Source organism: Phaethon lepturus, unplaced genomic scaffold, assembly GCF_000687285.1.
Source record: "Phaethon lepturus isolate BGI_N335 unplaced genomic scaffold, ASM68728v1 scaffold3586, whole genome shotgun sequence".
NCBI classification, from domain to species: domain Eukaryota; kingdom Metazoa; phylum Chordata; class Aves; order Phaethontiformes; family Phaethontidae; genus Phaethon; species Phaethon lepturus.
In genome coordinates, this window is record NW_010546801.1 from 128,511 (window position 1) to 153,425 (window position 24,915).

The 24,915-nt window shown below is 39.0% G+C and overlaps 2 protein-coding genes across 3 annotated transcripts in view; one reads left to right on the plus strand and one right to left on the minus strand.

Moving 5' to 3' along the window:
• Positions 1-7,709, plus strand: part of LOC104622586 (protein FAM189A1-like) — an 82,016-nt gene extending 74,307 nt beyond the window's left edge. The window contains exons 9-11 of the mRNA XM_010289420.1: positions 4,110-4,184; positions 4,890-5,218; positions 7,216-7,709. Of these exons, the coding sequence (XP_010287722.1) occupies positions 4,110-4,184; positions 4,890-5,218; positions 7,216-7,401 (590 nt within the window). The 3' untranslated portion in view covers positions 7,402-7,709. The remainder of the gene's footprint in view (positions 1-4,109; positions 4,185-4,889; positions 5,219-7,215) is intronic.
• Positions 7,710-8,918: 1,209 nt separating this feature from the next.
• APBA2 (amyloid beta (A4) precursor protein-binding, family A, member 2) overlaps positions 8,919-24,915 on the minus strand; it is a 45,728-nt gene continuing 29,731 nt past the window's right edge. For both annotated transcript variants that reach the window (XM_010289422.1, XM_010289421.1), the window contains 5 exons: positions 21,690-21,869; positions 19,544-19,756; positions 18,609-18,728; positions 11,615-11,755; positions 8,919-10,210 (listed from right to left, as the gene is read on the minus strand). In XM_010289422.1, coding sequence (XP_010287724.1) covers positions 10,139-10,210; positions 11,615-11,755; positions 18,609-18,728; positions 19,544-19,756; positions 21,690-21,869 — 726 coding nt within the window. In that variant the 3' untranslated portion in view covers positions 8,919-10,138. The remainder of the gene's footprint in view (positions 10,211-11,614; positions 11,756-18,608; positions 18,729-19,543; positions 19,757-21,689; positions 21,870-24,915) is intronic.

Consider the following 24,915-nt stretch of genomic DNA (forward strand, 5'->3'; position numbering starts at 1 on the left):
AATGAGTGGTATGTGTTTTATGCAGCAATTGGTGCTGCTGGAAATTGTATGAAATGTTCCAATGAGGGTTGACTTAGGTGTAAAGGCTTTAGTTCCATGCGCATTTTCTAGAGTTGAAAATTTTTAAGAAGAATGGAAATGGGAAAAGCGACAGAGTAAAATTAATTTTGGCTTTTCTGAATTGTACCAGCATTTCTGCAGTGCTCAGAAAACCATGTCTTGAGTAGATGCTTCCATCTCTCTATTACTGTTACGTTGGGAAGCTAAACTACGAAGTTGAATGGTAGATGGGGTCTGTTTAGGAGATGATTAACAGAGCTGTCGTGCTTGCGATACAGCAGGTCATGTTTCCAGCAGGTGACACTGACATTGGCGGTATTGGTGCATGTCAGAGGCAGTCAGTGTGACTGTACGCTGCGAAGTTTTAAAGGACAAAGAAGTGAAAGATGAGGCACGTGACAAGATGATAAATGAAAAGGAAAGCTTTTGATTGTTGTGGATAAGCATCTTCTGATATGAATCTGCTTTTAGACAAGTAGGGAAGAAGAGAGGAGATGTGATTAGCTGAACAGTGTATCTTCATGAAAATCCTGTTAGTGGAAATGTTTGATTTGGTACAGACTGGCATGATCAACTAGTAGCAGGAACATAGAACTGTCTAAACCATTTGAGAAGTGCAGGTTTTACAAAAGGGTGTAAGCTGTTTAGAGAGATTCAAAGGGGTAACCTGGAGAAGTGCTTTGAAAGTGAAGATTAAAAGCTTTGTAAGATGTCATAGATGGTGCTGTAACAGATGCGTTCCCTGGGCTTTCTAGGGGATCTAGAGGAAGAATCATGTGACTAGCTCAAAACAAAATTAGACAAAATGCTGAAATAACTGTTTTCATTTAGGATGATGATGTCTTTGTTCTGTGACACTTTTTGCATCATTATTCTGTTTCTATGAATTTCAGAGACCTCATACTTAGGTCAATAATTGAATGTCTTTTACCTTTAGAAATCTAGCCTCAGCATCCTGTCCAGGACAAGCGAATCTTTAACCTAGAAGTCTGCATTTATTTTATGAGATTTACTTTGCTAGGATATATGTGCTATGAAGCTGCTGTGCAGACAGTAAGTAGGAATTTCTGAATCCTTTCTACTGTGCCCAAAACAAGAACATCATCCTTTCTCTTCTGGATCACGGTCTGCAAGTTGTCCATATTGTGCTCCATATGCTCTTTGAGTAGCGTTTGAGAGAGAGATTACTGTAGGCAGTCATATCGACGTGTTCTAGATGACTGCTGGGACACCTGGTAGAACAGATGCTCTGCCTTCTTTTTTAGCATGTCCTAAATACATCCATCATCTTTTCTGGAGAAGTGGCACTATGGGAATTATTTTGACTAATTTCCAAGTTCTTAGCCTTACCTGAGTTGAGGGTCGGGGGTTGAACATTACTGAGATGTAACTGGGCTTCGCAAATATTGTAATAAAGGAGCAGAGATGGTTCTAGAGACACTGATACACACACGGCAGAGGGGGGGAGCAAGAGAAGAACTTACTCAAAGGGAATGTGTTTGTGCTGACCTAGTTTGCCGGTTTTTGCTGCCTACAGAAGACTCTTGAAAATGAAATCTTTAAGAGAAGCACTTGAGTTTAGACGTGCATATTTCTTTCATTTGTATGTTTGGCAAACTATAGTTTGCAAAATTTTACTCTGTGAAGGTTTTTACAATTTCACATCACTTCCCCTTCCTCTGCTTTTTGTTGAGCTTTATTTGGAAATAGTACATAGGTTAGAAGCAGCACAATTCTAGTTACATGTACCAGCAGTTTGTAGCAGCCCTGAAGCTTATTTTTCCTAAGCTGTGATACACAGCTGAAGTTCTTTATAGTCTTTATAACTTTAAAGAGACACTATGTAGATTTTTCATTACTAGCCTATTGGTATATAGATCACGCTGCAGAATTTTAAAATACATCCACAGAGTTGAACAGTAGCAAAGATAAAGGGAACCAACTGAACCTCATCAACTAATCAACCCAGATGAAAAAGCATTTGGTTTTTTTTTTCAGTAACATACACTTACATTTTTAAAATTGTCCTGAGTAGAAGAACTGGTCAAATAGACTGACCATATGAAAGACGGAGCTGTAACTATGTATCATTAATACTAATAACTCATGTAAGAGACATACTTTGGTTTTTGGAGAACTGAGGGGTGGGGAAGCTTCAGGCATGTTCGCAAATGGGAAACTACAGTGGCCAGATTGGTCAGGGGGGTTTGTTTTTGTCTGAGGAACCCTGTCTTTGTACTTCAAGAAAAATTGTTAATTTATCTTCTGATTAACCTCCCCATACAAGTCAATGTGAAGAGATTTAGAAGTGCAACCTTGAAATTTACTGTGTAGCGTATTGTTAAATGGGTCTTGAAAGTTACTGTGATTGCACTGTACGTGGTTTGGAACATAAATCATTTGACACAGGGATGTTGCATGTGTGCAACAGCTTAGTGACACAGCAGCAATGAGATCTAATAAGTTAGTAATCTGGGAATTTTAACACTGGCATAAACCTCTGGGCTTTCAGATCAATAAAACACAATTCCTGTGGTTCAAGCACATCTTGACACGATGGGGTCTTTATGGTATGTATGGTCAGTAATTCTCCCATTAATCCTTCAATGCTGAAAGGGGGCTTGTTTATTTGTTTTGAAATATCTGTCATTCCCAGTACAGAAATTATAAATGAAAGTTTAATTTAATAGGTGCCTTTGTAGTCACTGTGTAGTCCCCGGACAATGTAAGTATCGTGGGTTCACATATCATCTCTGTAAGAAATAGTGCCCTCCTAAAAAATTACTTAGAAATGATGAGTTTGCATGTTTTTCTGTCTTTTCCCGGTGAAGTTTATCATAGCAAAGGAAGACGAGATCAACTTCTGGCACTGATGTTTGTTACAATAAACTCATCTATAATCAAACATGACAGACTATGGTGGCCAGATCAGTTAAGTGCCTGAGTGATTATTGTAGTGTCTGTGTTCCAGATAATTCAGGATAATGTCTAGTGGTGTAGTTTTGACTGTGCCACAAGCACGTTAAGCAGTATAGTACTGAGTGGGAAGACAGAACCTCTGAACCGTCTCCTCATAATAGGCATGCTGTGGTTCATGTGTTGCAGTACTTGAGCATAATAAAGCAAATTAAAGTCAGAATAGAAGCTGACTCTTAATTCCTTACAGATTTTCTGTTTGTAGCATCTTACCTTTGTTTTCCTTCATTTAATTATTCACTCTACCAGAGAGGATTATACCAGCTTTTCATTATAAACTTTCCCTGAAGATATGGAAGAAAACCTCTTCTAATCTACCTAGAAGTTCAAAATAGTTTTCAGTCTTGGAAATGGGTGTAAGCAGCCTTAGCATAAATGTGAGGGTTTATTCCATCTCGACTGTCACAAGCTTGAAATCAAAAAGTCTGCACTGGTAATTACTGTGTATTGTGATCTCATTATCACTGATCCTTGTGCTGGCATCCCAGAAGCCCTGTCGTTAGAAGGTGGCTATGTCCAGAGCTGTTTGTAGATGCTCTGTAACCACTTGTTATTGATTGGATCATCAGTAACCACAGTGGTCACCTACCCATTAATTTTTGTCAGCGGTGGATAGCGTTTGTCCTGTGAAGGATGAGAATCTCTTTAGAAAGAGGGTAGAAATATTGAATAAAATACTGCTTTTGTAGAAAAAAGATTCATCTTTCTTGTTTTTCCATTTTCTAAGATAAACTCTGCCTGCCAAGGAAATACAGGAAAGTCTGAGGTATGCCCCTAGGAAGGAGCCTTCCATAGCTTCAGTGCTTAGGCCTGAAATATTCAGGATTTGATAACAGAGGAAGCTATATAGCAGGAACCGTGTCTTTCTAGTTGTATTTATTTAACAGCTTATAGGGCACTTCTGTATATAGTAGCTTCTCTTTATGAATGGAAATCTTGGAGGTAGTATTTCTTCTGAGTAGTTTCATTCTGTAAAGGAGATAAGGAAAGATTCCAATGTATTTTTCCTTGCCTCGGGCAGGGGATAGCAGGGGTTGATTGTGCTCTTTCTGTCTCTCTCTCTTTGCTTAAAGGTGATAATTGTGCCTGGACACCTATATGTAGCCAGCATCAAGATGCAGGATTATCTCCAGCTACATTAGAAACAGGTGAGGATCAGTTTTCTAAAGCAGGATCATGTGGATCAAACATTTTTTGTTTTAAAAATAATTAAAAGCTTCCAATAGAGAAACAACCTATAGAAAATGTGGGGCAGAAAAATCTCTTACTAACAGCATACCTATATGATGTACAATGCTGATGGAAGCAGCCTTTGCGTCAAAAGAAATGCTGCAAAGTCCAGTGTTTTAGTGGAGCGTTTCTGCTTTCTCTATATTTCTTACTAATCTCTCATGTATTATTCACTGCTTATAATTTTCGAGGCCTAGGAATAAGGGGAACTTTAAGGATGAAGTTGGGGGCAGGGAAACATCACAAGTTACATATGTAACACTGAGTATGTCCCCTTATCATTAATGTGAACTGAAGTCCCTGAAAGTACAAGTAACAAAAATGTCTGTGATTTATGAAGTACTTTAATTACACACCCACTCATCCTAAGTGCAGTCCTTCTTGGTCATGGGGAAGAGTCTTACTCTTGACCCCTGGTTAAATACCGTTTTGCAATGTTTCCTTGATTGCGTGCTTTTTGTTATTCTTCAGAAAGAACAGACGTTTTATGACAAAGTAAAAACTTTTGTGACAATATTTGTTTTGCCTTTTTTCTTTCTGTTTTTTGTTTTTTTGTTTCTGTTTTTTGGTTCATGTTTTTTTTTTAACATTACTTTAAAGATACTCTTCCCCCCTTTTTTTAGTTCCTGTTTCTGGTTCTCACGTGGCTGCCCCTGCTTGTCAGCATTCTTTGAGCAGTGTCCTACCAACCGGAAAACAGAGGGATACAAGGAAAATTGATCTACACCTAAAGCTAAAGGCTTTGCACACAGTCTCAAAAGAGCGACCACACTCTTTAGTGGACCTTAAGGCCTATAAAGACACAAAAATTTTAGTGGCAAAATTTTTGGAGCATTCAAACTGTAATCTCCCTCCAGAAGTACGTCACGTAGTGAACAGCATACGATCAGTAATAAAATCTGATGAGAGACACATGGAAGAAGCCATCTTCAGTGCCAATATTATAGACCAGGTAGGCCATGTAAGTTCTAAAGATTTGTTCAAACGTGATCGACACATACCTTATTTAAATGTTTTTACAGACAATTCCTACAAACGTTCTTTTATAGTAACATGGGCTTTACTAAGAACTAATTAATATTTATTGGGCAGCAATGCATTTTACACTGAAGCGCTCATAAATGCATTTAAAACTCTTCAGCTGGACCCATTAATATCCTAGGAGATCTACAGGGAACTGATATGTACACGTTGATAATCATCCTCTCATTTCTAGTGTCTTTCCACACCTGGGACTGTTCCATACCTGAATGTGTGTTTATAGAGAGAACACATATAGAGAACACAGAACTGACTTGGATCTTTTGTTTTTTCAGGCAAATGTATTTGTGTAGCGTAAGCTACTCACTGAAAATAATGGGTAGATATACAAGCAGGGCCACAATCTGTCGAAACAGAACAGTGCAGTTAACCTTACTCCTGGCTAGAAGAATGATGATGACCCTTGCTATTTTTAAGAAAAAGAATTGAGAAATTGTGCTTTTCTAGATGAAGGAATAATGCATCTTCTCACCTTGAGTGAGAATAAAACGGACACAAGACTTGGAAGGAATCCTATAAAGCAAGGGAATCAGCAGTGGCAGCAACTTTTATTATCTAATGCATGTTTAATAATAAATCTACTTTGTAGGAAGAAAGGGGATGAAACCACATCTTGCTAGTATCATTACCGGAATGGTAGCTATAGAAATGAAGTTCCTTTTCTGTTGTCAGATTTGAAAAGCAGCATGCTCTTTGCATTGACAAGCCACGTTCAGGTTGCCTGTAGGGTCACCACAGAGCTGGACAGATGATGAAGGATACACGGCTTGGGGGCTGTTTCCCCCCCCTTCTGAAATACTGTAATTCCGATGGTATTAGTCTGCTGATCCCTAAGTGAGGGGAACTGGCTAAGTATTAAAATAGGATGTAATAACACTTAAACAGCATGCGTGAGAGTGTGATGTGGAGCAGGAAACAGACAACATTTAGTAAAGCTTGCTGCAAGACTGTTTTTGCTAGCTGTGAAGTAGAACAAAGAAGTAGCACCCCACCAGTTACCTCTGTAGTCACGTGAGTAGAAAAGCAGTACTATCACAACATACTTAACAGAGTGTCAGGATGGAATTAAGTTGTAACATTTTTATTGCTTTACAAAATGTAAAGGTGATTAAATCCTCAAGGTTAGAAAGTTGAAAACAACTATCTTTAAATGAAAAAGCCCATAATTTCTCACAAAACAGTATAAAAATATTTGAGTGTTTATGCCTATCATAAAATCAGAAACCAATGGCCCAGTTATTACCCTGTGTGGATTTCTTAGATCCAGGGAAACACTTTTTTTTTCACATTAAAGGAATAATTTTAGTAGTTCTTTTTTTCCAGACAAAAACCAGTATTAACTAGTGAAAGTCCAGGGCATCCCAGCAATCCACTTAGTCACAGACATTTTGGTAACACAGTTGTATAATTACAATTTGTGAAGTAGCTTGGCGGTTCTGTTCACACCAAAATGCTTACCAGGCTTGCAAGGTTTTAGTTCTCTTCCACCCCAGCAAAGCTAGTGAAGCATCTCTTTCTCCTAAAAGAAACAGATGAGTATAATTTGCTCCAAACTTACATTTCTGTCAATTATAAGGCAGGGCTGTTGCCTTTTCCACAGGTTTCATTCATATAGAGAACAAATACTTGTTTGTGCCTTTGTTGATTCAATGCTACGGTGCAGACGGGGCCTGATGCCTTTCAGGCCTGAGTGTGCCTTCCAGTAGCCAGTACTCAGCCCTGGCCAGCTGCCAGAACAGAGAAGCAAGAGGGTCTCTGGGTGGCCACATAACACACCTCTCCTCTGGGAGGGTTCCATCGTTGGATAACTGGAATGAAATGGTACTCAGGGACTGAACCCTTAAATGAAAATGTTTCTTACCCTGTTTCCCTCGTTTTTCCCGTCTCCATTCCTGCCCTTTTAAACAGGTAATTACAAGTTCCCAGCAGAATGTGAATACCTCTAGAAAGCAACTTCAAGAAGACCTTCATCTTCAGAGCTGTGGTGCTCTGAGCTCTCCAGTTGCCTTCTTACGTAGGTCCCACCTCACTCGCAGTCTAGAGCGGGACAGGCCTCACAGTTTAATTGGAGTTTGCCGGGAGACCATCCTTTGATAATATTCGCAGGTATGTGATTCCAGCAAAGAGAATTAAGGAAGAAACCGGGACCGGGAGAAATACAAGTAGCGGATGATTTAAAAAGGAAAAAGTGTCTGTCTTTGGAATTCCACTTTTTTCCAACAGCGGGAGTACACCTGTTTTTCTGAATGTAAATTTCATCCCTGATTTTTGCAAAATTTTAACCAATTTATTAGTAGAGTCATAACAAATGGTTCCCCAACCAGAAATGCGTTTATTTCACTGGACTTGGGAAATGCTACTGATGCTGCCTAGCAGTTCTTGAAAACCTTCGCAAAACCACCGGAGGCCGGCTGTACAACCTAAAAGTTGTATTTATTTAATGTACCTCAAAGTGTTTTAACTATGATCAGTGTTTTAATAAAAAGTATTTCTGGACTTTGCTTTTTCAACAACTGATTTGGATAGAAATGTAAAGGTGATTCATACGCACGTACAATGCTGCTTCTAACCCATTTTTCCGGTGTCTCTCATGCCGGGCTAGCTGATCTGTCCTATTAAACCTGCGTGCCCCCCCGCCCCCAATATGTTGCCCTTTTAAATTATAGTAAAGGCTGCATTGTGGTTTATTTTTGCTTTGTTCTGAGTGCTCATGAGTTTCTCAATGGAATAGCATACGCTATTGAGAACTGACGTTGAAGTACTCTGCCAGTTGTAACCAAAAGATGCATTAGAGAAGAAGTCTTTGAAATTCTGCATTTACAAAAAGCAGATTTCACAAACTTTTCACAAATGCCAACTGATAAGAAGTTAGATGAATTTTTATCTAGCAGAGCTTTGAACATTTTTTCAAAAAGAATTGTTACTCCAATTAGTAGTTTTGACAGTTGTATTACTAAAACATGTCCTTGTGGTTCTGCTGCATTTATGATTCATTTGACATTGATCTTAAAAAAAGAAAAAAAAATCAAAAAGTAAATATCACTAACACTAATTTGATTACCAGCATAAACACAGGTCTGCCAGCAACGTCTTCCAGTGCAAGCTTCATCCTGGCTGTCTCAGAGGAAATTGGAAAGGCCTTAAACAAAAGGTTCTCATAAAGAACCTACCACAGCTTGACGTTTCGGGGGTTTAATTTTTTTGGAGCAGTGCTTGTCAGTAGCGTTAGTTTCCGTTTGAGGTTTAATCATATACTGGTTTCACTTGTGTCACTCTGAGCTGGGCAGACATCCTGTGAAAAGGTCACAAAGGAATGTAGCTGAAGATGGGTAGTTTAAGTTTTACAGAATCATCCATTTTAATGTATTTTAATTAGAGCATGCTTCTGTATTGATGTGAGGTCACAGTGACATCCAGTGGCAACAAGGTATGCTAATTGAAAGCATCTACTCTCAAGATAATAATGATACACAAATTCCTAATTCAAGAGGTGAATTACTTTTTAAAAAATAATCTGTGACCTTTGCAACTGCACTTAGATGAAGAATTAAATGATCTTCTACTTGGCATTTTTATTATGTAAACTTACACAACAAAGAAAATAAGCAAGCTTCCTTTATTATTTCAGATTTATTAGTGATAGGAGGTTAATTCTTTCCTAAGGTCAGTTGCATGCAACACACTACTCCTTGAAGTACAGTCATCTAAAGCTCTTTAGTTACTGCATGGTAAGGCTTCTTAAGTCACAGTGTATTTCTTCAAGGCCTTGGCCAAAAAAAAAAATCTAGATGAAAAGTTACACCAATTAACATTTATCTCATAAGGAATACAACTTTACTACTAGGTTTTTTATCTACACACATTCTAATACTGCTGATGGTGCTAGGTTATTTGTCAAAACAATTCACATTCAGAACACATTGCCTTAGGAATAAGAATGCTTTATAAAAGACAGAAACAGGTAAGCATGGCTTTCCCATTTTGAGCTAATAGAAACAAAAAGGTAATATGCAAAAATTAAAGAAAAAAACCAAACCCAGCCCAACACATACATTACACACAACCTGTGCAATAAGTTACCCGTGAAATAACTGTTAAATCATAAAAATCACAAGCATTAAAAATAAATATGTATCTAAATAAATATTTTGATTTTAATCTTGTGGCAATTACTCTTTATTTAGCATATGAAACACTTGTTACATGTTTATGTTCACACCTTGCCAAACAGGTTACACTTGTCATAACAATACCAAGTACTACAGTGGTTTTCTTTACATTAGAATCTACAAGTTTTAACTGCACACATTCCTTTCTACTGAAACACTGTCTCTTCGTCACCAGTTTCAGAATTACGCAAAGCCATCAGTATTGGACCGCTTTATGGGACTGGGATTTTTTTTTTTTTTTAACTTGAGGCAGCCACCACTTTAACTGCTTCTCTTTGCCATTTCCTGCAGTCTCATTCATCAAATACTCACATTCACCGTGTTATCAAACAAGACAGACATACATACATCACTCCACGTAGAGGTTACAAATAAATATGTTTTAAGTTTAATGAGAAAAGAGTTTAGAAGATGTTGCAAAATACTTAAATGTTTTACAAAGATTTTTGTCAGTGATTATTGTCCTTGACCATCCTTCTCATCACTTTTTGGCAAAGAAATAAAAAGGAGAGAAAAGGCAGAGACACCTGTCTGTTCCTTGTTTCGGAGTCCTCAGGTCAGCTTCAAAGCCTTTCATTCATACAAAATACAAAATTCTCTTCAGCTCTGAGGGCTTCAGCTTTGATGGAATCATTTAGTTAGTTTGCTGCAAGAGTCACATGCTAGATGTATAGGGGTGTCTCCTGTCCAGTTAGAAGCCTGAACATGGCAGCTGGCATAGTCTTCATGTGAATCTGTCAATTGATTTACACAGAAATTAACAGAATTGTTACTAGTTTAAAATCCATATTATTTTGTTTCTAGTTCAGAGTTCTCTGTTTTTAATGAGCTGGTTTGCTGTCTTTGCTTTTTTTGTGTGGTGGTTTTGTTTGTTTGTTTGTTTGTTTGTTTTTTAAATGACGACAATAGTATGCAACTCATACAGCTAAAAAGACACCTAAATACTTTCTATTCCTATAGCCTACTCCAGTTACAGCCCTTTCTCTCAAAATTCATTCTGCTGTTCTGGTATTAACTAAATTTAGATTTTTCTTCTACCTATCTATCTTCCCTCCCCATGGGACTGTCATTTTGTACATATTTTCTCCTAATTGGAATATGATCCTCTGAACACAAAACTTGGGACTTTTATCACCTGATACTTAAGTGCCAGTCAAGAGTTTGGTGGAACAGCTTCTCTCATGGCTAGGGTATTTAAGTTCTTTCTACAAGGAGTACTGTGATAAGTGTCAGAGGAATTGTACAGGCTAACAGGATTATTAAAGGCATCGGGTAATCAGAGTTGTATCAGAAGTGTAGTAACAGCTGTAAGTACCTATTGGATAACGCAAGAAGGAGGAAGGTAAACTTTACTGACTGATAATACAGGTCCTCACCAGCCATATGCTGCCTTGGGTATCTTGATCTCTTCACACTGAAAAAAGAAGTTTGTGCTGTCCTCATATGTTTAGTGAGATGTTACGCAGCAAAGAGGTACCATTAAGGCACAGTGGTTCTTATGGAAATCTACAGCTTTGTTCCTGCCAACTTGCACATACTCTGTGTTATTTTTCCAGTATCAGCTTCCACAGGAAAACAAATTGTCTTTGATTTTTGGCAAAGGAACTAGTGGAAGATCTGGCCAGGGTTGTGTATTCTACTACCACTAAATTCAGTAGGGTTCTGATGAACTGGAGAATCTTGTTCATTTGATGCTGATTTCTCTAAAAGCAGTGGAGAGACATGTCTCAACATATTCCCAAGGTAAGTTGGAAATGTTCAGTGGAAATGAAATTATTAAAATACATACCAATTTGAATCTCTCAGCTCTTTGAATAGTAATTTATTTCTATGGCAGATGCTGTAGTAATAAGCCAAGAGACATTTTCATAGCTAACATGCTTGTGCGATTTATTCCCTTAATTGATTGGCTTAATTCTAACAGTAGGCTGAGGGTTCAGAATCATGCCAGGGACTCTTGAAAATGCGTGGAAAAATACAGCGAATGTGCATCTAATTGTTCAAAGCAATGTTTTGTTAGTGCTCAACTCCAATTTACTGAGGTGGTGGTTTTAATACTATGTTAAGACACTCTTTTCAAATGAAAAATACATTCTTTCAACAGTTCTAATTCCTTGATAAAGTATTTGTTTTCTTACCTCTCCCACTGAATTAGACAATGCTTGTACTATCTTCTCATGAGCAGTAGCAACAACGCTTTGTCCATTGATCTCAATAATACGATGGCCTACTCTTACACCTCCCCTCTCAGCTATTCCACCTCGCATCAAACTGCAAATCTGCCAAGAGAAAGCAAAGTTTCTTCAAGTTTAGAAATGTCACAAGTAGCAGTTACTAAGGATTTAATACACAATAATGAGTGGTGACACCATAAGGATTCCAGAAGATACTTGTGGAAAGTATTAAGCAATACTGTGAGTTTTGAAATGTTAGTCTGTTTTTGTTTTTTTTTTTTTCAAAATTCCTGCAAATTACTATTTTTATTTTCTTTTTCATGGGCTGGGAACATACAAATGGTTAATAGTGATACAGGTAGCAGCCATGCAAAAGAGTGGAGTTAGGGCCAAGAGGGAAGTTTTATGTACTGTCGGGGTAGGAGGAAAAAGTGATCTATGAATATTTCTGACTGTGCCATCTAGACTCTTTCTGCAAACTACCACATTATTCTGTCTGGATAATGGGAAATATAAACAGTACTCGAGTAAAAATTAATCTGCAACAGCAATTTTTTTCACAGACACAGAAAAGAAATTATATAAAGCTTAATCCTTAACCCTGCAGAAACGCTACATTGGCTGAAGGAAAGGATGACGCCATACAGACCTTTCATACTGAAAGCTGGCAATCAGTCAAAAGAGGCACGAAGATATAACGAAAAATCTATCTCAAAGATAGAATGAAGAAATGTTTTATGATGAGGGTGGTGAGACACTGGAACAGCATGCCCAGAGAAGTTGTGGAGGCCCCATCCCTGGAAGTGTACGAGGTCAGGTTGGAGATGGGGCTTTGAGCAACCTGATCTAGCGGCTGATGTCCCTGCCTGTGGCAGGGAGGTTGGACTAGATGATCTGTAAAGGTCTCTTCCACCCAAGCTGTTCTATGAGTCTATGAAATGTGCAAATTCTGTTTCTTTTTACAGGCTGGTCTCAGCATAGTCAAGTATGACAGTTTGTTTCCTGTGCCTCTGCAGCCTGGAAAAGGGCACTCTGCTCTCCAGAGCCACGGCTGTTCTCCGTGTTTTACAGTGCTGCTGGCCATAGGGAGCTTAGGATGAAGAAGGCAGGTCAGGCCACTGTTTCACTGGCAGCTGCAGGTAGCAGTAAAGAACTGAGCACAAGTTTTAACTTTTATGCCCCCTACAATAGTGGAATAATTCTACACGAAGAGTTACGTTCACCGGGCATAGTGCCAGCAGATACTGCTGCTTAAAATTATTCTGAGGTTGCAACATCATGCGTGGTACAGGCAGAAAGAATCATCTAGTTCTAGTACAAGGAATGTTTCCTCCTCAGCAACAGTATCTGTGCTATGACCGGGCCCTCCTGACAGACTAGACAGTTGCACATTAGATCGTGGTAATTACTGGTAAATTATTTCAGAAGACTAAGCTCATGCTGCACATAAGGCAGATAATGTATAGCTTGCATCTCTGGAACTGAGCAGAGCTTAGCAGTGCTGAGATTTACCTTTTGTTTACGAGAAAACCCTGGTTCTGGAGGAAAGGAAAGGCGTGCTAGAGCATCCGGTGATGGCCATTTCTGCAGTTACTGTCAATGGTTAGAATCATATACCAAGAATTATTACTTGCTGAGACCTGGTAATTTGCTCAGTGCTAAATACAAGTATGACAAGGTGTGGCTTGTGCCCCAGTGAGTTTGTGATCTAATTGAGAAACCTAGTATGTGGGGCAATGGCCAAGCTGGAATATACTGAAGGTGAAACATCGCTTGCGGTTGACCAGAATCTTTTCTGTATGACACTAGCAGTTTCCTTTAAATTCCTTTTCACAAGTAACAATTCTATAAAAAAATGAAATCCCTTCTAACTCAAAGTTCAGGTTGTCTGATACGGGGAGCGAAAATAAATAGTTATTCTTGGTTTATCAAAGGTCTTTCTCAGCTTTCTGAAAAAAAGACTTTCTGCAATGAGATTTATAGTTAGTGGCCGAGTTTTACCTGCTGTGGTTCATAAACTATTTCTGATGGACTTTATGGCTAGAGGCCCCATCAGGACCCTTCACAGAATTGCATCTTGCGTTTGTCACATACATACAAAATACTGTTTTGCGGGTGGTCTGCCTTCTAATCACGTAGCTGACAAGATAAGCTATGCTACATAGATCTTCTCTCTTCTAGAAAGCTTCTCAATTCAACTCGCTGTTAGAGTAACAGTTTGCCCCTTGCTCTTGGGGATTTTATGTAGTAATCTGAAAGCACATAAAGCAGAATGTGCCAAAAGAAACACTGTAAATATATTTTTCACAGTATAAAAGAAAATACAAGGACAGTCCTGGCAGCTGAAATAAAAGCTTTCAGAGCAAATGGAAATGTGACCTTTCACCCCACTGGCATAAAGGAAAAGATAATGGCTTGCATATCTATCCAGAGCACCTGTCATTGGGTGGCTCTCAAAGCACTTTTAATACCATCAGTGAATGTCTTCCAACAGCCTCAGACATAGGAAGTGGTCTCTTATCTTCATTCAAGAATGCGATCCCTCTCCAGGGAAGGGAGTCAGCTGCCTTTTTGTAAGTACTAACGATTTTGATGAGGTAGAAAGAGAAGCAGAAACGGAGCCCAAGTGGCTCTGCCTAGCCTCACAGATCGTGTTAAGCTGGAGACAGAGTGCCCATGTAAAGAAATACACTGTACTCAAAACACACACTTACATGGCTCCTGTATTTGCAAGTGGCTGACTCAAAGCAGCCTTAAGGCTTTTGTCTCCAGCCAGTGGAGCTATGGCAGATTAGGCTGGCAAATTTAAGCTGAGCAATATCACTAAGAAAATAGGATTCTATTCAGCCAGGATTGCTTAGCTTGCTATACTTGTTGAACATGGTAACAGCTATAGTAGTATTAAATAAAGCACGATGGATCTGAATCTTCTTGTAAGCAAGAGCCTATACTCCACTTACTGTGTAAACTGAAGGAAAAAAAAAGGAAAATTCAGTAGCTTCACAGTAAGTTTTATTGCAGCTGCCCACTGTGTAGCAAAACATTAAAGGTAGAACAGTGCAAGGCAAACTGTTATTCTGTGCACATGCCTCAAATATAACCTATTAAACCAGGTGTCTCCTCATCGCACTCCTATATGAATCTATTTAAACCCTGTACATATTTTCCCCAGATAGTTTAAATATGAACGAAGCCAAGGAAGAAAGAATAAACTGTTCCATTAAGTGAGTTTTACTTCTTTTTTAGATAGACCTGTGCTAGGCTAGGGATGGGGTAGATTAGATAGATAGATACACTTCTCAGGGAAAGTGTCTGAGATCTAGACTGAGAGTGGTGCTTTATCAGCAGTAAAAATACAACTGGTACTACACAGATTTTTCATAATCTAGGAAACAACAAATGATAAGAGAGGCGGCCAAGAGGGCCAATGGTGTCTTGAGGTGCATTAAGAGGAGTGTGACCAGCAGGTCGAGAGAGGTTATCCTTCCCCTCTACTCTGCACTGGTGAGGCCTCACCTGGAGTATTGTGTCCAGTTCTGGGCTCCCCAGTTCAAGAGAGACAGGGAACTTTTGGAAAGAGTCCAACGGAGGGCTACGAGGGTGATTAAAGGACTCGCACATCTCTCGTATGAGGAGAGGCTGAGAGACCTGGGGCTGTTTAGTCTGGAGAAGAGAAGGCTGAGAGGGGACCTTATCAATGTCTATAAATACCTGCAGGGTGGCTGTCAGGAAGATGGAGCCAGTCTCTTTGCAGTAGTGCCCACTGGTAGGATGAGGGGCAATAGGCACAAACTGCAGCACAGGAAGTTCCACCTCAATGTGAGGAAAAACTTCTTTACTGTGAGGGTGACGGAGCATTGGAACAGGCTGCCCAGAGAGGTTGTGGAGTCTCCTTCTGTGGAGACCTTCAAAACCCAACCGGACACGTTCCTGTGCAACCTGCCCTGGGTGATCCTGCCTTGGCAGGGGGTTTGGACTAGATGATCTTCAGAGGTCCCTTCCAACCCCTACCATTCTGTGACAGGACCACTTGTATTTAAGTATCATAATTTTAAAAGAAGTGTAGCCTAATGATTTTCAGAAGGTGGCTGATGGGTGACCTTATGTTCACCTCCACATGACACAACGTTCATACTTGTTTCATATGTATGTGCAATATTTCTTTTTTTTTCTGTAATGTTTTACAGTTCAAATTTTAGATTCCTTTTATAAATACATGGTAAAATGACATCAGTAGCTTTCAAGCGCCATGAAGAGTATTTGCGTCATCAGTGCAAGAGGAATTTTGCAATATTAACACTCTGATTTATGCTGTTCCCTAACTAAAACTTTCAAAACTGGCACTGCTAGTGCACCATGAACCACAACTTAAGGGTTTGCGTTAATTAAACCATACATAACAGAGAAAACAGTCACCTGCAGCAGCCCAATCTCTGCATCTTTCTGATAACCTATGCAAGCAAAACCCAGCTCAGACAGTACTTTTGTATGTTCAGGTTGTTTATGGGCTATCCGCTAACACAATAGCTGTACATTCTGCACAGATGAGATGATAGGCAGGGTGAAAAGGAACCACCGCAAAACTGCTACTGATCAGAAGAGGCACACAGGTAAGTACCAGCTGCATGCATAATGAGGTAATGGCATAGCAGTAGCAGACATTTAATTATACATCTTCCAGCAAGCTATTTATTTCTTCACTGTGCAAATGCTGAGCTAACAAAGAAAAAGGATATTATTTCTGAATCCTGTCATAATTTATAACAATTGCTGGCAATTACAAAACTGCTTTTTTAAAAGTTCAGTGTCACTCTACCATTGACACGTACTTGGCAGAGTTGGATTTTCAAATATTAAGTGAAGTAAGAGAGACTTTATCTGAGGAAGGACTTACGGGCCCAGAGCAGCCTAACAAAAGGTGTCAGTCTCTCCTTTTTGTTGCTGGCTTTCCATATTCAAACACACACAGACTCTTCATAAATGGGATGTATTACAAGGCTTTCTTTTTTTGTTATCTGAGAAATGTAATGCTGAATTTGGTGAACTTTGTAGTTCCAGTTCGTTTAGCTGGAATGAATTATGACCATCCAGTGTGGTGAATATGACAAAGGACCAGTAGATGGAGCGAGCACGCTATGAAACAAACAACCCCAGTCTGCAGAATTTACTTAACTAAGGCTCCAATTATGTAGGAGATGATTAGCGGAGACAAGATTAATAGATTGTCTCACAGACTCCGTAACTGCCTCTGTCCATGTGAGGACATGATATATGCTTCTAGTCCACCTTGGCCGGATTCTTTTCCCCAGCGCTGACACAACCCCCCCAGTGCTGTGACAGGCCTCCTAAAAGAATTGATAAACACACTATAGTATTGCTCTTTGTTCCTTAAGTATATTTCCCTCTTTTTATCATAGCACCAGCTGAATGTACTAGATTTACAAAGGATACCAATTAGGAAATAAATCAATGCCTCATACTGTGTTATGTGCTGTTCTCTGCACTCTCTGTGAGATCTTGTAAAACCAGATCCTATCCCTTTCATCCTTTTTATGCCAAGACTCAGGATTTGCTAACAGAGTGAACTACCAGCAATAACCGTACCCATTTAACATACACGTACACATAGCTGAAAGGGGATTAAGCACAGGTAAAGGAGGACAGAAATATACCACACACCTGATTTTTCTGTATTTTTTTACAGCCCTCTCTCTATTCAAAGTGTCAGAGCATTAATCCCAAAATGACAAATACTTCAAATCTCTGCTTGTAAAGGATGTCACCTGGGGGTAGATATCATTCCAGAGCACTTCCAGCTGGAGCAGGGCTTGTAGCGGTGTTCTTTAGACCAACCTCTGCTGTGACCACAATGTGATGTGTCATCTTAGGTAGGAACACTTAAAACATAGGTACAATAATAACTTAGAGATGGCTAGCAGAGATGAAATTCCACTAATGAGCCATCTGTTTGCGAGAGCACAGTAAGACTCATAAACCATATCCTATAGAGTTACCTGCTACTCTTCCAAGGGTGGCAAACCGAAATCTGGCAACTTCAATCGATGAGTTTCACAGAACAGGGGACCAGAGCCCACAGTCCTTTGTGATGTGGTTTTCTGTGTGAGCAGCCTGATTATTTTTTTTTCCTAGACTGGGGGAAGAGGAGATGGTGATGGTCCTGTACTACAGACAGTCCCTAATGCTAGTATCACTCCCCAGAAAGGCCAGGTGACTACCTGAGCTGGTTGTGTTGGGAGTTTGCTTTGGAAAGGTGTCAGAGAACGGCTTGGGAAGGAAGAACTACAAGAGGAGGACCCTCAGCTGCACTAGGTAAGTGTTACTTGCCACGTTCATGCTCCTGTTTACTGCTGTTATTGCAGGGAAACTGCAGCATGCAGAGAAGCAATACCTGGGCCACAACCTATACAATTACTTGTAGTGAGAGGTGTTTAGTTTTAACTAGAGGAGGTCACAATTACATTCCCTTGCCCACCACCATGTGATCCAAATAACTTATGCACACTGGAAGAAAAATGAAGTCTTAGTGAGTGTGTGCTGAAATTTAAAAAAGAGAAACAGGATCAGCACTAAGATTAGAATGTTATAATTGGAAAAAACTATTTCAGAATAACTGTTTAACTTGCAACTCTGGCACACTAATGACAGAGTTATACATTAATTAACTGATCCAGATATTGCACCAAACAATCTGGAATATAAATCTTGTGGCTGTATTATGTACGAAAATCCCTCCAGAATGACAGTACTTGTTCTCCTGGTATTGTCCATTTGCATTATATTACTCAGAATGTGATTATAAGGTTTTGATTAATTAAGGGATCACAGTACAAAAAGTGAGGTCATGTGCAAGGATTTTTTCGGTGCTTCAGCATGTTTCTTGAAAGAAAAAAAGTAAAAAAAAAAAAATCCAAACCAATCACTGAACAGAGACACTTACAATTCCATTCTGTACACTGAAGCCCAGCTGGTATTTTAAATCTGGCCGTTTTATGAGGACAGTAGTAACAGGAGGACAGCTGACAATGTTCAGTTTGACTTGCGTCTGATTCTTGAGACCCTGTAAGATAGTCCAAAAGTTAGTATTTCTGACATGGCTATTATTCCCTTATTGCTCTTTCATTAGTGGCTTCCTAGTTGCAAGAGTGTAAAGCAGCTGATCTGAGAAAGAACAGCTAGGGTTAATAGAAATCTGTTGTTAACTTAAGAGATACATTTCCCTGTTTATGTTCCTTCCCAAGCTATTTGCCCAACAACACATGTCGAAACTTTGCCTTTAATTACTACAGAAACTTCAAGAAAGTTTTGAAGAAAAACCAAAACTGACTACTGCTTGCCTTTTACTAGCAACTGGCCAATTAATTTCCTACTGCTGCTGCTCTTGGTAAATCTGCACAGACATTAGATTTAGTCTCAGTGACTAAAGATAATGCATTCTGAGATTCCACTGTGTCTAGGGAATCTTCATATACTCACTTGATCTGTCCTGCAGTCTACCAGCCTCCATCCATTTCATCTCCATGGAGCCCAAAGAAGCATAGTAGATTTCAATCCTCAGATTTTAATTTGGAGGCTGTGGGGAAGCCTGAAACTTTGAAGACAGCTAAGTAACTTCATTTAGGCAGGTTTTTCAGACCTGGCCTCGTTTGTTACAGTCCAGTAACAAAGCTGCAGTCAAATTCTCCAGCCCTAAATTTCTGTACATTATAGCCTCTGAATCTGTTTCTAATTCTACTTTTTGTTAACGACAGATTACTTTTTTTTTTCCCCAGCAATAAGAAAAATATCTGCTGGAAAACTACAGGGTTGCTTTGTCAGAATATTACATCTCTGCTGGCTTACATTCTACAGAATATAGTTGTAAGTTTGGGGTACCTTTATGATCCCTTGGCATGTTGCAAGAGGTAGACCAACTAAACTGGTCCCATTAATGGACATAATTTGGTCTCCGATGCTTAGTTTTCCTGAACGAGCTGCAGGGCCTCCATTCATCATGTTAGCCAGGATAACAGTGGGTAGAATGGATCCCCATCCAGATTCCACAATCACTACCCCAAGGATTTCTCCCTTCTGTTTTTCTATCTGGAGCTGCAATTAAAAAAAAAAAAAAGTTTTTGCTTTGATTCATCTTATTTGAGCACTAGCATCACAGTTATTCCTGAATAATACTTACAAATTACAAAAAGAATTGTATTATTTGCTATTACGTAGTAGCATGACTTCAAAAATGCTGTTAAAACTGTGTAACACATACCTATTTCTTTTCAGGGGTATCCTCCACTTGTTTGTTGAAGGTCATACAGGTCCTTATAATAAGCAAGAAACTAACACATTGGTTAACTCTATAGAAAGTGGTGGAACTGAATACCAAATGAATGAATGCCAAAGAAGTTTTTATCCTTCTTGCAACCTGGCAGCCAGGGGAGGCTGTAATGTTTTGTGGCTATGGCAGTGCCTGGAACATGGGTTTGAGTTCAGCTCCACTTCTGCCATCGCTGCTTAGGTTGCCTCTTGATCTCAGGGTTTTTCTGTCCTTATTTTCAGACAAGGGTCTCTTTATTATTGTTGTTGTTGTTGTTATTATTAACATTATTGAATATATTTGTGCCTAGCATGTTCAGCTAAGATCCCGGATTTGCTGATGCAAGTTAAATGATGACTTCTCCTCAAATATGGTGATGTTAACTGTTCAGTAATCATAGCATATCTGTCTTTTACAGAAGAGGAGTAAGAGTTTAAGTGGAGAACGTACTCTTCAACAAAATACAGGGAATAAGTTTCTTTCAAATGTGGAAGGACAGGGACATCTGTACTTACGGGAATCACAAAGGCCAGATGACTTTTGTTGAAGCTATCTATCAAGGCTTTGAACCAACCAGTATGCGACAACTCTGTCATTGTTCAAACATTCATAAACCAATTAGAAACAAAGGTACAACAAAAATAATGACCTTTTAAATCACTTTAAAATGTGACACATCTGTATTTTTCTGTTCTGATTCTAAATTAAACCAAGATTTATTCAACTGAATTTTCCCTTGTTTGCTGCAAGAGAAATATTTTGTCATGCTTATATGCACATGAAAACACTTTATTGGTATCTAGTGACTGCAGATATATAAAACTACACATCAAATCATAACCTTTCTATCTGCAGGTATAGGTGAAAAATGCTGTCTTCCCAAGAACACATATGCTGTACAAAAGAGCTGGTAATGCTAGAAGAAATGAGTTTAAGTAGGAAAGCTGTGACTGAAGGATTAAGCAAGTTGCAGTTCATCTCAAAGTAAGATTGCTTTAGGACTCGGCATAGAAACTCTGACCTTTGGAACATGGGCCAAATCCCTATCACGCTGCAGCAACATAAGACGAAGCAGAACCTGCGTGCAACTGCGCTTGCCACATTCTGGGTTGGAACGCCCCAGATTACAGACACTTCGGTATGAAATGTAAAATGTGAAATATATGGCTGTTGTACAGAAACAATCCATTACATATTTGGGGCCCTTAAGGGAAATTCTTGCCTTTTCATACATCGTGAGTGTGAAACTCCATTTCACGTGGCAGTTTTGCTGGTGTTCTAATAGCAGAAGAGAAATTGGCCTGTTCAGTGCCACAGCACCCTGGACTTGTTGTCCTTGTATCTATTCAGTAAGAAATCACTTACATTGCTTTAATTGCATTGAAGTGGATTGTCATCTCTCTTTCTGTATCAATACATTGGTAAAACATAAAACCACCTTACACTGTGTACTATGAATAGGACAGAGCTTCTCTCTTCAGATGTAAATGGTGGTGTTTTTTAACTGTTTTGATCAATGGAAGCAGAAAGACCTTGAAAATGTAAAGAAGAAATTCTAAAAACTTACAAAGCTTCTTTTAGTTAGCACAGTATTGATGAAGCAACAAACACATCTTGAGATGGAAAGTCATCCTTAAAATGCCAAAAGATACTTCCATGAGAACTGAATTCCTCTGAAAAAATGGATCAATCCAAAATGAAATTCCAAAACTAGTTTACCTCTTTGCAGTTTTCGGAGTTGGAAAAGTGTATGAGATCATCATTGTACATCTCTTGGGTACTGATGATGTCACTGTATTCTTTCTGACTGAGATCCTCTGGGTTAATTCCATTGGCTCTTAAAAACTCTTGGTAAGCCACACTGAAAGCCTGACCAATTGACTGAGCTATCAGCTGTGCCTGGAATGTAGAACAAAACACAGCTCAGAGAAAGGACTCATTAACAGTTTGTCACTGAAACCATAAGAAACAAGAGACTGGATTTTAAGACAGAGTCAAAATAGAGGATTCTACAAAGTTGCTACATTAGTACGGATATAAAGTCACTCTAATGTCAGTTGTACAGAAAGAATCCATTACATCCAAAATCAAATTGCAGACTCCATTTAAAAATGCTGCTGATCTCCTTTCAGCAGTATGTTGCAGCAGCAAGCAGCCATATGCTATTTATGTACTCGCTCCAATAAACACTGGAGAGTACTGGCTTTGTACCAGTACAGAACAGAGCTTACAGAAAAGACTGTCACAAACCCTCCTTCTGATCACGGTATATTTGCAGGAGTGATGAGAGAAACCTTCTGCTTGCACAAGCATTCACAGACACGTATGCACTGATGATTTTGGTTGTCGTGTCACCTCCTGCTTCTCCACCTTGGTTTTACAGGACTGAAAACACTGCTTCAACAAAACCACCTGCTCCCCTATTACTGCCATGATACCTGTCTCATATTCCCAGCAAACCAGTAATAGCCCTGCTTACCCACTGCACATCTACAACAGCTATTCCCATTAACATGTTGACTAGCAATGACAGAGATGCTTTCAAGAATGCAGCCAGAGCCATGATTATAGCCTGTTAATGTTAAGAACAGCTCTTCAAAATCCCCTGTGTCTTTATGAAGTTTTGGAGCACTTATCTGTGCACACATTTTACTATAATATGCGACAAAAGGTTACTTCCCATTACAGTGGGCTGTATAGTGAGTACAATTAATGAAACATTACAGTGACTGGTATTCGGAGAGTCAGAAATATATATACATTAGAAAGAAATCTACAGAAAGTGATGACGATGATGGTAATACTAACAGGTTTGCACATTCAGAACACTGCAACAGTCAACTAATTAAAGAATTACTGAACTGCTGTAAAATCTACTTGTTCCACTAGATGGCACTGGAACACAGAGAAACAGGTAGAGCTACGTAAAAGGCATTTGTAGTCAACTTTTCCTACACTTGATTTTTTTTTTTATTTTCCTACTCTGAGTTTACTGCAGCTCACAGGAGAATGCCAAGTTGAGTTTCATATATTTGTGCTTTTAAGGTACTGTTATTCTATCATCAGGGGACATGAGTAGCTTCCAATGATCTGAGGAGGAGTTAATTGCATCTTACAACCTAACTCCCCAAAAAGATTACTATTCAAACCCCTAAAACGATTGTGGAAATGCATCACATTTTCTTAGACAGTATGTACATGCTAAATGTATTACAAATGCATAGGGTTTTCTGGATAACATTGTAAATCTAAATCTTCTTGCAATCTACTGATCAGATACACAGTGTTTTCTTTGACACCAAAAGGCAGTTTTCTTATTTCATTTGTGCTGCAGTACAGAAAAGCACCAATCTGCTTGATTGGAAGATTATTTTAGAAAGTCAAGGACGTAAATATCCCAGCCAGTCACAAATCATTCCTTCACATTTTAGAAGATCTTTTAAAATCATCATTGTACTAAGAGGTTTGTAGTAGTATAGAAGTCATTAAGAATGTTGTTATATTGTTCCATTATTAAAGTTTGTCACCAGTCCTCATAGACTTTTTCCAACCTCCAGTGCCACTGCTTTCTCTGTAGTTATCCCTTTGCTTTCTCCTCCATTCTACATTCTCAAAACAAACTATCTAGATGTCATATTCTATTCTATTGCTGCTAATAACAGACAGTTCTCACATCTTAATGTCATCTGTATCTCCCCGTTTTTATGCATGTTTATGAAAGTCTTCAGCATTAGGTACAACTTAGAGATAATGTAATTAAGTTGCTTGAACAGGTCACCCCAGCAAAGTGGTGGCACAGCTGAGATACTAGGTCCGAGAACAATCCTAGTCTAGCACTCCAACCTTTAGACAATGTCATTTCTCCTTCACAGGCCTAATTGCTTTAAAATAATGAAAATGATTGCTTAGCTCAAAAACTATGCAACCTGTGAGTTATGACTCTCTGAACCAAAGAACTCAATTCTTTTTTAATTGGTATGACAGAAATTATATTTAAAGCTGTTCCTATGTAATGATGGCTAGAGATGTTTAGTACTGCCTATTACTAATACCTGTATCTCATCTGTCAAGTTAGATGCTTTTTCTGTTTTACTAGCTTGGTATTTTTTTCCACAAATGTTTGAGGTTGAAGTCCCCCGGTCTGCCACTTCAGACACAAATATCTATTTCACTACAAAACCAAAGCTGGATGTACAATAGCAGTAAAGCAAGGTTATCTTCCTTTGCCACAGAGGTAAGGGCATGGCACGCCAGCACTTTTCACAGGGGTGAAATAGGATGCAGCAGAGAGGTGCAAAACTCTTTTGCAACTACTACTTCTGCAATCCTAGTTTAAGAATGGCTCCAAGTTCTTTCTTCTTTTGGTACTTCTGATGCAAGTCAAAATTAGACCCTAAATTCTGAAGTGGTCACTCCTTTTTCTAAATGGAATTTTAACAAAACATGGTTTAGGGCTACTATGGTATTAGATCTCAGAGCATCTTATGGCATAAAATGACTGAATTATGCCTTCTCTTGTATAGATATTCTGAGAGAGTACTGAGTTCTTCCTAGCATTTTAGTTAAGAGTTGCTAAGCTCTTCTGGCCCTCAAGAAAAATTTCTATAAATACAGAAAACTAAACTTTCTTAGCTCTCTTGCATTTATATAAAAATTATAATTCATAATCTTTGCTAGGGATGAAAAAAGAGAACTGAAAAACAAACAGCTGAATGTGTTCTTAAACATCAAAGGATCAGGGCCGTGTTTGAGAGTACGTATACCAACTACAGGTAAGTCAGTCATAAGGGAATACGGACTGGGTAGCGGGCAACCCTGTGCCAGGCCTGCCAGGTTGGTAGATGTCCTCGAGCAACTTGGCTTCAGTTTCAAAGAGGTCCAGGACAGTTCCACCTCATTGCCAAGTGTCTGGAGGCTTATGTGTGTCATCATGTGCCAACCTGCT